Genomic DNA, 14500 nt, shown 5'->3' with positions numbered 1-14500 from the left:
AGTCTGTCCCTTGCTCCTGAGGGGATGACAAGCCTTTCTAGACCCACTAGAGGTCCTCCTGTCCACGGGAAAGCAACAGCTGGGAACAGCTCTTGGAGGGCAGCACATGTGTATGCAGTCTTGCAGCTAGGTTCTCCTTAGGCTGGTGTTGGAGAAAGCTGGGTTGTAAAAGTGGTTTTGCTTTACCCAGCCTGGAATGTTTTAGGCCACTGGGGAAGTATTAGATGGGAATGGTTTCCGCTGGAGAGGCTGAGGACACCTCTCCTGGGATGTCTCTATCCCTTGGCAGATGGAGCACCCACTCTGAGGGAGAAGATGCGAACTCAGATATGTCCTGTGACAAGAGAGTGATCCAGCTAGTCTCTCATCTGCTGAAGAGTGAAACAAAAGGATGAGGGGAAAATCTCACATGGCTGTGTATCCTGAGCAGATACCTGCAGCAGAGGAGCTACTGAGTTTTGAGGGAACTGGCATCACCTTTGGAGAACCCAAATTCCCTTTGGGTCCTTGTGTCCCTTGCTTACATGCTCAGGAAACATCTGCATCTTAGTGTCTCCCTTGGCCAGATCACAGATTATCAGTGGGCCTTCTCAACATGTTCAGGGCAGGGATGCTACTGCTCTGCCTCATCTTCAGCCATCTTACCTGGCTCCTATAAGGCTGAGCATGTTCTGGGTTTCCTCACAACATGGTTTTTCTTGTGTTGGTGGAGGGTGGTATTTTTTGTTACAGGCACTCAGGAGAGACTTTAAACAAAGCAGTAGGAGTAAAGAAGCTTTGGCTTCTCTCTGGGGAGGCTATGAAGAGGCTCAGGAGCATGGGGCTTAAGCTTTCAGGAATGCTGTTAGCCCTCACTTCGACTTCTGTGGCTTCCTTTATTCCTTACATTTGTATGGTGTCCATCGAGGGGATATTCATTATCCATTTTCCAATGCCCTCTCATCCTCAAGCACTAAGGGAAAGCCTGAGATCTCTCTACCCAGCTCCCTCTAAGGAAGAGCTTCTCATGCCACCTTTGCTCTTCCCTCAGCCTCTCACTGTGCTACTCATCATGTTTTGCTGTGCTGATGGAAGTGGTAAGTACTCAGTCACCCATGCTGCTGCAGGATATCTAAATCAACTTTATTCACGATCACAGTTATCCAATTTTTCACAATGAGTTATTCTTCTCTTTAAACAGAACACAAAACATCTTAAAGTAAAGCAATGAAATGCAAATGACACAAGAACACAGAGGTACATGGGAACCTACACCAGTCAAACAAAACAAAAGATTAGGATTGTTGTTACTTTTACTGGTTTTGCTGGTTGTTTTGTTTTGTTTTTTTTTCTCCCTGGAGAGAGCCTTGTTCTCCTTCCTACTTAACAGCTGGAGGTCAGCTGATGTGGGAGCAGGACTTAACCCCAAATTTTGAGCTCAGATGCTGGGGGAGCTTTCAGCTTCTACTAACTCCTAGAGTTTGGTCCACAGTAAAACAAACACAGTTAATATATTAAAACACTCTCAATTCAAAAGGTGAAAAGGGAATTCACACCACTGCACTGGTACTCATGGATGGACTTTCTTCAAAAATAAAGTTTACCCCTTGGCTTGCCCTACACGGAGGGAAACTGGTCCCACTGGTGCGGTGAAGGCTCAGGAGGCTGCTTATTGCACGTTTCCCCACATCCACTATTTAATCAACACTTTCCTGCCCCTTGGGTTCTTCCTTTCTGAAATCCTTGCACTGGAGTTTGTGTAACTACTGAAACAGGCTTCCTGTGTGCACCGGTCACAGCTCTGTCCCCAGGCAAGCTGGAGGCTGGCTGCCTGCCTGCGGACCAGCCCTGCTCCTGGCATGGCTGCTCTGACTTCCCCCACACTTGTGCCAACTGGCTCTCCTGCATGAGAGTCATGATGCTCTGGAGCTTTCGACAGCTGGTCCAGGGGACATGGCTGGGTTGGCGTTGTACATCAGAGGTATGCAAAGAAATAACACAAATCCCTGTAACCCAGAGTATCAGCGTTCAAGTTAGTGCTGCCCGCTGGGCGGGCTGGGGGCAGCTGCAGACCCCCTGGTAGGCTGCAGTGATGGTGGCACCTTCAGAGAAAGGCTCTACAATGTGCTCCTCAGTGAGTAGTCTCTTTTTTCATCTCCTCAAGAAGACAGAGCAAGGATATGTTTTCCAGGCAGTTTTAGGAGCAGCCTCTGCCAGTGTTCTTTCACCCACCTCCTGCCATGTGGGACATGATGTCCCCTGCGGCAAGCAATTGTGTACATTAGATGCTGTTATCCCTTCACCATCCTTTTCCCCTCTCTCCCATCAATGGCCATATGCTGGTGTGCAAGAAAAGCTCAGAAGGAAGGGTGCAACTCCATGGCCTTCCCTGGTCTGGCCAGATGGGCAACATGGTGGGACAAACTCCACTGCTGTGGTGCTCCAGCCCTGATCTCCCCTCAGGACCCAGACACAGTCTCTCCCTCCTCTGCAGCCCTGGAAGGGAGCAGGACGGACAGGAGGGGACACAGGCAGCTCCTAATGCTGCCAAGCCACCCAGCTCAGGTGGGTCAGGCCCACAGCCATGGCAGAACAGCAGCTGTTTTTACACAGAAACCATGGGGACTGCCATTCTCCCTGCTGGGGACAGGGTGTTCCCAAATGGAGGAGGGAAGGGGATTTGTTTTAATAAACCAAAGCAAACCAAACCCCTCAAGTTGTTTTACATAAGGACAGCCATGTCCTGCCGGTGTGGCTGTGAAGGGCTGAGTACCACCTGGCTGGTTTTGTCTTAAAGCACAGTGATAAAGTTACCAGTAAAGGAAACCCACAGACGTGGGTTTATACATTCTTCTGGGGTGAGGTTGGAGGTTTTCCTCACAAGTGCTGTCTGGATGGTAGTGGGAGAAAAGGTGAGGGAGATATGTCTCCCTCTCCCACAGGCCCGTGGGAACAGAGATGCTGCTGAATCCCTTGTGCTGTGTGGAGACCACACACAAATTGGTAGTGGTGGGGTTTGAGAGCCACTCATCATGCAAGGGGATGGTGATAGGAGGTGGCTGGATGCTGCTGGGAGGGAGCAAGGCTGTTGCCATTATTGGGTTGCCAAACCTACCACGAATGCCTCTGTCAGGGAGGAGGTGGGGACAGCCCTCAAGGGGCTGCCGTGGGGCTGCTCTTCTGTGGGCGTGAGGTGGGTTTTGCTTCACAAATCTTGGGTTCTTTTCTGCACAACCTTTCTTCTGTGAGTGTACTCACTGCACCTCCCTCACTGTTTCAAAGCTTGCCTTGCTCCGTCCTTCCTAAGGAGCCTCCTATGGTCAGGCTGGCTGTACACAGAAACATGTTGCTTGTTTCTTCTCTTCTGCTGTCTCTGCACGTGGGGTGCCTCTAGAAGGAGATGTGAAGCACTGAACCTTTTACCACATGCTGCTATACAGTGGAGACTCCCCTGTGCTGTGCATGGTGTAGAAAAGGGACGATTGCACCAGCTGGCTTTTTCTGAGATAAAGTTGAAAATCCACAAGGGAGAGTAGTCCATCACAACTTCCCTGACACACTGGAGTTCAGCCCCAGGGCTTGCTTGGAGGGTATAAGAGCAGCATCCAAGCTTGTCTCATCTGTTGTCCATGGAAGAGGGGATCAGGGTGATGATGAGTGACAGTTTTTGAATCTCCTGGATGACAAATAGAGACCAAGACCTGTGTTGTTTCATGGCCTCCTCCCTACCCTGCCCAGTCCCCACCATGGCATCTGCTGTTGCTCTAAGTGCTGCGGTATGTTTTGATGATATCTTTGATGGCCCGTCTGCAAATGGGGCAGCAAGCATTGGCCATCTTCTTGAGCTTCAGCCCACATGAATAGCAGAGACACATGTGTCCACAGGAGTAAATGACTGTGTCTACCATGTTCTCATAGCAGATGGTGCATTCATCTCCCCAGGGCCCTGAGACGGATGGGGAAATGGGTGATTCAGGCAAGCTGCTTGGAGAGTTGGGAGCTGTGCCTGTAACACAAAAAACAGGGTCACTCACATTGCTTCCTGACATCCCAAGGTAATTTCTGCCCTGAAGCCAGCTGCAGAGAACCATGTCCTAGCAGAAATAGATGCTCCAGGATCATGGTTCCTTCCTGTGACCTACTGTCCCACTCACTGAGTCCTGGTTTACATGCCAGTGCTCAAGGCAGCAGAAAGGCAACATCTACTGGGGTCTGCTGCCCACACAGAGCAAACCAAGAGACAACTGTTATATATCCCACCATCAATGCCTTGGGATCATGCAGGTGCCTGGGAGTTTTAAAAGTGCTGCAGAACATCCTATCCTTTTCTACTGCATGTACATTTATCTAAATATCACTGTACTTCATTGGCATGTTAGAAATAGCAACACTGCATCTTGCTGAAGAGGGTACTGAAGGTACATGGAGAGAGAAGGCAGAGCTGTAGACAGACCCTTAGCTCCAGTCTAAGCTAGCAACATGTCACTGCCATACAGCTCTCCAGAAGAAGTTCTGCGTCACAGGGCCATGCACGTAGCAGAAAATCCACTGCTTCCCTTGGGACCTTTCATGATGAAAAGGGTTGGAGAAATACTGCTGTCTAGGCATCTAAGCAGCTTCCACGTAAAACAGACTGAAGATAGCCTTTGCAGAGGCTCTCCCTTCCTCCCCAGGGGAGCTGACAGGATAATAATAATAATAATAGTCTGTTGATTATTGTGGTTTTAGAATCCTTCTGGGAGATAAGTGTGAGACTGTGAAAGGAGGCAGTGGGGAGGCAAAGAACAGGCAAGCAGAGGATCCCACCACACTTACCACTGATAGAGCTGCAGAGGGGGCCAGAGCCACATGTAGACAATAAGGGACCAGAGACACCACTGCAGAGGACGGTGGGGGAACTCGGTGTTGATGTGGGCGAGCTTGGTGTGGACAATCCCAGCCGCTCTGCTAATATGGTGGAACCTGCACCGTGAGAAAAGAAACCTACAGTTATTTTTAAAAATTGAGGCTGACAGGGCACTGGGGATACGTGGCAGGGGGTGCAGCTCTCAGTGCTTGTCAGGATTAGTCTCATCAGCACGAGAATCCTCATATGCCTTTTTTAATGCTAGCGGCTGGTCCTGAACAGACATCAAACTCCCACAACCGCTGAAATTTACTGGAGCTCTCTTAGCCATCATAACCCTTTGTTTCTGCCCTTAAATGTGTCCCAAGTCATTTAGTGCAGTTATTTCCTATGTGGTTTCCTGCTCATATGTGCCCTTAGCACTATAGCCAGCCATGGGTTTGTAGCAGTAGAGGACATAGCCTTCAGAAGGGTGGGCAGGATTCTGGCACAAGAAGTGTCAAAGCATCACCTTGTCAAAGCATTCTTTGCTAACCTAGTGCAAAACTGCATCATTCCAGGCTCTGATAAATGCATACAGTCACTCAAGGACTTTCCAGAGACAAACATGAGGGTTTGGCAATCAGGAAACCTTAGCTATGCTCACTGCTCTGCTTCTTTGGTAGGGTGGCTTCTGTCAGAGGCAGGGATAAGTCACCAAAGTGCATTTGGCTCTGGGATGAAGGAGACCTCTTCCCCCTATTCAGGAATGTTTTCTCCACTCCCTGCAGGTCTGGATGTGATGGCTCAAGAGTGCAGAGCCTCTTCAAGCCTCTCCTAGGTGTACCCAGCTCCATTATCTTCTGCTCTCACTGCCCACCATCACCTCCATGGTAATGTGCTGTCTGCCAGAAAAGCCAGCTCTGTTCCACAGCCTATCTGCCACCCTCCCTCAGTCTCAGGCTCTTTATTCTGCTGTTTTAACAACAAATATCTTAAAGCCCCTTCCAGAAGGGAAAAATATTGGGAATGCTTAACACTCTACCTGCTGCAAAGAATTTGTAGGGGATTTTCATTGTTATTGATGCAGTCTGGTCTTCACTAAGCAAGTGGTGAGACAGCAGCAAATGTGCATGAACCAAAGGATGGTTTCCTGATGGTAAGAACTAGCTTGCCTATGGTTTTAAAGTTTCTAGTTCCCCAGCCGAGAAGACAACCAGGGTAACTCCAAATCAGAACTAGAATGCTCAGACTTCTTCATGTTACCATATAAGGAGCCAGAGACACAGAGGTCTGGGATCCACAGTGTCCTCAATGAGTTGGAGGCTACTCTCCAGGGAAAAAGCAGCAGTGGGAGGTCAGGAAAACCCCATGCACCAAAAAGGTCCTTCAATTCTTATTTGCAGGGAGACTGCTGAGCCAAGAAAGACCAAATCTGAGAAGCAGGGACTACAAGTGGCAGCTGTGGATTGTGCAAAACAGCAAAAGCAGAGTTCTCCTGCCCTTTTCAGCAGAACAAGACTGAGCAGTAAAGTGGAGCATGGGGACTGAGGAGGGGTGATATTTGGCTCAAAATCTGTTCTGAGGACTACGTATTAGAGAGGAAGCAATTGGACTTAGCCTTCAGTTCCTCAGTTTTACCCCTCTCCAAAAAAGGAGTGCTCTACTTCCAGGCAGAAGCTGAAATTAAATTAGACTCCTAAAGGGCTTTGGAGCTCCCACACTTGAGATACTGTAGAGAGGTACCTCCTTTACCACACAGATGGGAGCTGAGGCTGGAGTTTAGCTCAGTAAATATGCAAAGAGAATGATGCAGCCTCTAATGACAGCCACTAGCAATAGCCCTTCCCCTCCAGTCTGACAGATGACCTTAGCAGAAAACTTGCCCTGTGGTAACACACACTGAAAACAGGCCCAGCAGGGGCACAGGGTTCAGCTAGTTCACTGCACACACAACAAATATGAACATTGAGCAGCTGAACAAGTTTTTCAAGCCTTCCCTCTCCTCCCTGCAGCCTGGAGACATTTCTTCCACTCAGCTGACACACAGCACATTGCATTTCTAGCACCAACCTGGTCATTTCATTAAAGGCAAAATAAAGACTGTTAGGAGCATTTCTCTTCCTGTACTAATAGGAGAATTTGGAGGTGCCCCAAGTATCACAGAGTATGAGCTGATGAAGCATGCTGGCAGCAGGGCAAATGGCCTTTCCACAGTGCAAGGAGAGCTCATCAGTGTAGCAACCACAGTTTTCTCTGGTTGGAGCTGGTCTGAGTCCCAAAATGGCCTTACCCAAGACCCAAGGGCCAGTAGATACCTTGCCAATTCTTTCTCCTAATACAAGGCGCAGCTCTTGACTTTTCTCCAGCATAAGTATAGAGCTTTGTTTAAAACAATCTGAATTCCCTACCAGACAAGACACATTTCTCCCTTGGTGACAGAATAATCAACATAAGACACGTTACTCACGCTGTTAATATATTGCTGGATGGTGTGCAGATACCATGACAAGGAGCATGGAATGAGATCATGTGCAGAGTGGAATGAGTGTGGCCAGCCTGGCTTAACTAAAACCAGATACATGTGCTCAAGGCCAAACATGCTCATTGTGTGCAAAGAGTTCCCACCAAGAGCCAGCTTTCAAATCATAATTTTGAAAAACTAAATAATTCTAAATAAATCAGTTTAAACATTCTTTCTCTCTCTAAGTCCTCCAGATCAATTGTCTCTGCTGCTAACTTGTCTCATGCTTGATCTCAAACATGCTGAACACACTGGAATCACCTTTTAATAGATCTTGAATCAATTCCATTTGCTTTTTTATCTTTACAGAGTCCATTATTAGCAAAGTCCAAGGCAGACTGAAGCTTTCTCTGCACTTCTGTCATCGCTCTGATAGAGGTGCAAATAAATGAACCTATAGGTCCACCCACAAAAGGAAAGAGAATATTTTATTTTCAGAAGAGAGTTTTACCATGGAATTTACAGGCAAAATCATGCCAGGAAAGGCTGCTAGTATGCTAAAGGTTTGTAATTCAAAATGGTCTTGCCAAACTGGAAATAGGATCAGAAGTAAATGGGATGATATTCAATGTGATCAAATGCAAAACGCAGCACTTAAGCAGAGATAATCAGCTACCCAACTACAGGACAGGGAATTAGTCCGTTCAATTAGAAATACAGCTGTCCTACAGAAAAAGGCCTGGGAATTGCTGGAAGTCACCAGATGATCATAAATCAACAATACCATCCTGTTATGACAAGACTGGGCCAATCCAGGGTTATATGAGGCTGGTTAAGGACTGGAACAGGAGCCTGGAGCCACTGTGGTATCTCTGTCCCTGGAAACACTCAAAACTTGATGGGACATAGTCTTGTGCTACCTTGGAAGTTAGCCCTGCTTTGAGCAGGAGGATGGATTAGGTAATTCCCTGGGGTCCCTTCTGACCTAAAATGTTGTAAGATTCTACGATTTTTAGATGGCAACATTTTTCTGCTGCTAAAAGGAGTAAAGAAATAATCTGTTCTTCATGAATGTTCTATATAAGATGAGAAATTATGGATTTGCACTCCTAAGGTATTCAGGCTAGACATTATGTAGATAGTGAAGCACTGTAAAGCAATCAGACTTCCCAGAGAGATTATGGCATGTCCATCATTAGAGCTTTTTCAGGACAGGAAGGTGAAGTAGGCAGTCTCTTGGGATCCCATCCAGCATTTACAATTTTTATGAGAGTAGCTATCTGTATCCATAATTGCCTTTTTATAAAATGTAGTAACCGTGACCAAAATACAGCAGCTGTGGCTGCTGGAGATGCTTTTGATTCTCTGTGTCTATTGTGGTGAACAGGGTGGTTTTCCAGAACATTGCAATCCACTCTCCACAGTATCTATGAAGCTGTCCCAACATTTAAGCATCTCTCTTAATGGCAGCTGTGTGGGGAAAGCTGTGCTGCCCAAGGCTTTACAATGTAAGAAGACCAGTTACAGTCAATGCTCCCAAAAATACAGAGAATTTTCAATTAACTGTCCCCCTTAATTAATTCATAGAAGTATTATTTCTACATTTCTTTCTCAAAACAAAGTGATTATGTTGACCTGCTTGTTTCTGCGTAGGCCCAAGACAGAATTGGAAAACAACTCCAACAACAAAACCAGGTGGGAAGAACAATGTGTTGCCTGCATTCTCCTTCTGAATATGCTTAGGGGCATTTGCTATTATGCAAATAAATACCCAAGGCATCTCTGTGGCCTAGAGCAGGGAGTAGCTGCCACAAATCTGTTCTGCAGCTATTCCCAACCCATTGCGAGCAAGAAGTATATTAATGCTCCCAGATTCAAACTACACAAACTACAGCTGAGGTGGAAAGAAAAGTAATGCCAAAGAGTATGTTGCTTTCTTATTACTATTGACTTTGGATCACTGAAGGTTGGAAAACTGCTAGTTTAAGGCGTTCATAACACATTTCTTAGTCTGGTGTCTATTCCTGAGAGGGGTGATAGAAGGGCAGGGCCATTCCTGGGAGTCAGATAATAACAACAGAACAACAAGAACTTCATCAGATTATGAAAAACATCCATCAACCAGTGAAAGGTACACAGCAACTTCTTAGGATTTGACCCAGGAATTCCTCATACTGTCCCAGTGTGGGGAGGAGTGTTCATAGTCCCAAGGACACAAAAGCAAGACGCAAACCATTTTACCAAATCTCTGTCTCCCTCTCTTATACCTTTCCTCCTCATAATTAAATTCAACATTATACAGCCCCATTGCACTTTTTCAGATCTTAACCTAAAAGGCCTGCAAGCGCAGTGTCAGAGCACTGGGACTGTGCTTGTGGAAGTCTTGCAGAAACCAGGCTCCACAGGCTGAAAATGTCTGCTGCTTTGAAGTGGAAATGTAGTATCGCATAGTCTGAAGACTTCACTTTCAAAGTAGAGAAGAAACAAATGAGCAATACTCAGTGTTTGCTGGCTGCAAACAGGAAAGCATATAATGATTTCTGCCCCCCCAATGTTTTCTGGCAATGCCACTAACTCAGCTGTTTCATTCACCTTCTATTTGCATTACTTGTCCTAGGCTCTTAATGACTATTTCACAGGCACTATAAAAATAATGCATAACCCATTGATCTGCACTCCAGAGTTTATCCTTTTTCTGCCCTTTGAACCCATCCCACTTAAACTTTGTTTGTCCTGGCTTATAGGATGTGGTCAGTAAATGTCCACTACTGTCCAACTCACAATTCACATAGTTTGACCATCTTCACTTTTTTTATGGGCTTTCTTTACCCATAACCATCATAACAACTATGTCAGGAGCTTACCTAAACTTTGTACCTAAAAGAAAAAATATGGGAGCCTCCTGCCATAGTTTCTAAGGAAGACAAAGTCTTATGCAACATAGTAACTTGCCCAATATGGTATCATGTGAAGCACATTTTCAGCCCCTTCGCTTTTGTAACACATTTGCTGCATAAATACGACAGCTAATAAAGATCATGTAATTACCAAGAGTAATCACAAATTTCTGTGTTGTTCCATCTATCTGCAGGTCCCAAGGCTTCCAGCACATGGTGGAAAAGATTAGTACAGCTGCTGAAGTCTGGCTGCAGCCATTAACTGGCACATTTAAGGGGGCTCAAGAGATCTGTGCACTTCTCATAAGTTTCGGTCTAGCAGGCATTGGGCACCTACATTTAGATGCCTTTCAAAACTCTTAACTTGATTTCCTTTTGTTAGGAGCCAGATTTTTTCAGCATGCCAGCTAAAATAATTACCCTATGTCAAAAACGGCTCAATATCCATTCTCATATTTAACACTCTCAATGTATCCAGGCCATTGATTTTGTTATCTAAACAGATCAAGGTTCTTTCAAAAATCTGATACAATTGTGGGTACTGAGCTCATGGGAACATCTGCCTTAGGTCTGTCCCATAACACGTGAGCTCCTGCAGTGTGAGTGGGCTGTGACATTACTGAGAGTGAATACTGCATCCACATTCATTTCTGCACATTATTGGATTTTCTTGTTTCTGGCTGAGGTTGCAGGAGAGCTGTTCTGTCCCCCAGGGCCACCCAGGTCTTGCCCAACAGTGACTTTTGAATCCATCATGCTAAAACAAAAGAACAAAGCACCTGTTGCTGCCTGGATACATGGTAGTTAAAGATCAACTATAATGTTAGGGAGGGATATAAGCATATCCATCACTTCTGAATGCCATAAAATACATGTATTTACACATCCATTTGTTATGTTCCCACGGCAATGGGAACAATACTGCATTGACCAGAAACCAGAGCTTTCTTCCCCTTCGGCTCAATGTTTTTTTGGCCAACCATGCTCTCAGAGCCCAGCCTCTGTGCTGCAGCTCATCTCTGCCTCTCAGGTGACTGACATCAGTTGATGATCCGTGGGCTTTTTTTTTTGCATTCAAGTATTTCCCAAAGGATTTAAAAACTGTTCCTATAGAAAAATAATACATCTTGTCCTTTACAAGCCCATGAAAACATACGGGATTTTGCATTATGCTACAGAAATGTCCAGAAATAGGTCAAAAAGCAGCCTGGCAGATTTTGCATGCAAAACCGTAAGGTCTGTGTTTGCAGACGGGGATCAGACCACCACTGTTTGAGGAAGTAAAAGTTAGATCCAAACCACATGGAAAACAACAGCTCAGACTTCCCTGAGGATCAGAAAAGGAGTGTACTTTATGGCTTTACTGGAGCCTTGCTGTCTGCTGAGTCCAGAAGGGCAGCAGGGCACCAGCACATCTATTACCCTCCTGCAGTCACAGGCACACTCCAGCTAAGCAGGGGAAACATGAAAGCTCCAGACACCACAGACATTTTTTATTCAGCAGTTCTCACAGCCCAAACCCAATGTGCTGCCTGAAAGCAAAGAGCACACAGAAAATTTACTTTCTTGACCTGACAGGTGAAGTTGAGTGGTTAGTCAGCACTTAGATCCTGCAAAATCCTGAGGGCATGGTCACCATGCAATGAACATCCAGCTGAACTGAAGTAAAAGAGTTATAGAGTTGGAGCTCTACCTCGCAACTTGAGAAATATTAGACCAACAACACACCCAGGCAGGTGCTTAGTTCAAGAAGAGATGAAAAAAGAAGCCTGGATGAAGTAGCTGAACCATGAAAAATGAGAATAGGAGCTTTCATCTTGTTTAAGAAAAATAAATCAAAAAGCCCTCTAAAAGATCACAGATGTTAATTACCAATAATTTCTGTTCATAAATAGCACCTTTCACAGATCCATCTCAAAAAAAGGCCATTTGGCTGAGAGTATTTGGGAGGCCACAGCAAGGATAGCTCTATGAGCAAAAGGAAAATTGCTGACTAACCCAGCACCTCCAAGCTCCGTGCTTCTCCAGGAGGGGCATGTATAAATACGGTGGTAGATGCATACAGGAAACAAATACTTTTTCTTGGCCAGCACTACTCTGGATTTCTATGGACACTGCTGGATGAAAAAGGATCTGACAAAGAAGCAAAGAAAGAGTTCAGTCTGCTATGTGAATCTCACAGTATCAGAATAACTAACTCATACCAGTGTTATTTCACAGAATAGCCAGATTTTATCTCTCCTGAGACAAGCTGCAATGCAAAGAGGCTGGTATATGATCCCTTATCCTGTATATTTACTGTAGGCAGGCAAAGGTGTTATAAAGGAGATCTATACATTACTTACTATGACAATCTCACTACAGCCAGGGATAGTTGATTATACTAGGGATGATAACAGTTTCTGCAGAGTTTCTGGAGAGCCCTGTGCAGTGCTAGAGTTAAGCCCAGCAGTTATGGACACAATAGCTCTTGTGCAGCTATTACAACTTAACACCAGTAATGTGTTACTTCATTTGGAATGAAAGCTAAACCCATGCATGATAGGAGTGTTTATGATGAGGCATCAATTAACACAAGTGGATTGCCTTCCAAGAGGCACTGAATATCAACTCTCTTTCTTCTCCCTGGTCTCTAACACCATAAAATAACCTCTACCCTGCAGTGCGTAGGAACTCCAGGCCATTAAGTGCCATAGAACACAGGCCTGTTTGATCCCATTCAGCTTAAATTAGGCCATTTTCCATACAAATCAAAACTCAAATAAACATGAAAGATAGAACTCTGGGGCACATCTAATTGAAAGTCTGTTAAAGGAAGACATTCATTACGTGCATTTCTGTGCAACGCTGGGCACTTACCAAGCTTCCCTTGTGCTGTGTTTAATTCGACAATTTCCACATCACTGGAATGAAGCAAGGTGGAGAAGGATCAAGCTTCCAAATGGGTAATGTACTGGACACCTCTGAGATCAGAGATTAGGGTGTGTGACTTGCTACTGCAATGAACTATCTTCTCTCAAGCAGGAGAAGCTTATAAATTCAGAGCTGGAGAACCAAGATCCTAGATGCCCCTTGCCTGTGTGAGATACTTTTCTACAAACTTACCTACTGTCTGTGCTATGGGCAGTGTGTATAACAACTGTACAGACCAATTACTATTTATATATTTTGCATGCTCACTGTGGTAATTTTATGTGCAAAGTAAGTATAGAACTGCACCCAGAGAGAAGTTTTTTGGAAGGGACAGACACTGCCATGAGATGCTGAAGTCCTGGGACAGCAAGGGAGCTACCATAGGCTAAGAAACCTGTTTACACAGGAATAGACAAAAGGCTGGGAACAGAGGGGGTAAGATGGGAACATCTCCCAAGAAGTCCTACAGATTCTTAAAAGGATCAGGCCAGACAAGTGCCACAGCAGAGACAAGAGAAAAGAGGAGAAGGTCTCCCTTGGAGATAAACTGGAGACAGTAATTGCAGGAACTGTATCAGCAAGGTAAATGAGGAATTTTGGGACACAGAGGAAAAGTTCTGGCTAGAAAAGAGAGGGCAGTCTCCAAGGTTCAGATATGGCCTGTGAATCACTAGTGCTCTTTGGTGAGCCAGTCACTCACCTAGGATGGAGCTCAAGTCAAGGAAGACCAAACAGGGCAGCATGATGAACTTCACAGAAGTAATTCCCCCTGGTAAATCATTGCTCTGTGACACCTAAGCAAAACACTACTCTGTTCACTCATGAAACTTCAAGTCTTTCCAGCTGTTTTCTCAGGATAAGGGCTGCACATGGACAGCAATACCAGGGCTGCTAAGCTTGACCACAGGGAAGAGTCATAATGGGCACAGCTTTCCTGGACACAGCTTTGCATAAGCCTGCCTGTACCTGCCTGTAATGGGACTGACTGCAATTGGCATTCTTGCAGACTGGCACTAAGGCCACTTCAGATTAAATTTCACTGTTGACTTAAAGAGCCCTTTGCCGGCAACTTGTGTCCCACAGTACTCTGCTGAATTCCCAATTTGGTCCTTTGCCAACTGCTGTTGTCAGAAATCCCAGGTAACCAAGGATTCATATTTTTTCTGTCTGCAAGTCTCACATCAGATCTTTCTTCCTCACCACCTGTTTTGAGCACATTGACCAATTTCAAGAAAGTGGGAAGAAGGATGCAAACCTCAGCAACAATTGGTTTCTAAATATTTTGCGATGGGCAGCTAAGTAGGAGCCCCAACTCATCTGTCCATGGTAAAGGACGCAGGAGAGGGTAGCCCACACACTTTGTATATATCCAGCATGGATGTGAATACAGACTTACCCACACCAAATGCTGGCTCTGGGGTT

At 45.5% G+C, this 14500-nt stretch overlaps 1 protein-coding gene across 4 annotated transcripts in view; it reads right to left on the bottom strand.

The window, feature by feature from the left end:
* Positions 1 to 1101: 1101 nt before the first annotated feature.
* Positions 1102 to 14500, bottom strand: part of NEURL1 (neuralized E3 ubiquitin protein ligase 1) — an 86119-nt gene continuing 72720 nt past the window's right edge. For 3 of the 4 annotated variants that reach the window (XM_018069317.2, XM_018069318.2, XM_018069314.2), the window contains exons 5-6: positions 4795 to 4941; positions 3485 to 3985 (exon numbers count right to left, since the gene is read on the bottom strand). In XM_018069317.2, coding sequence (XP_017924806.1) covers positions 3744 to 3985; positions 4795 to 4941 — 389 coding nt within the window. In that variant the 3' untranslated portion in view covers positions 3485 to 3743. Of the gene's footprint in view, positions 3986 to 4794; positions 4942 to 14500 lie in introns of all 4 variants that reach the window. The other variant, XM_018069316.2, reaches the window with a different exon arrangement.

Source organism: Manacus vitellinus, unplaced genomic scaffold, assembly GCF_001715985.3.
Source record: "Manacus vitellinus isolate BGI_N305 unplaced genomic scaffold, ASM171598v3 scaffold_15_pilon, whole genome shotgun sequence".
NCBI classification, from domain to species: Eukaryota; Metazoa; Chordata; class Aves; order Passeriformes; family Pipridae; genus Manacus; species Manacus vitellinus.
This window is presented reverse-complemented; position numbering and strand designations above follow the sequence as displayed.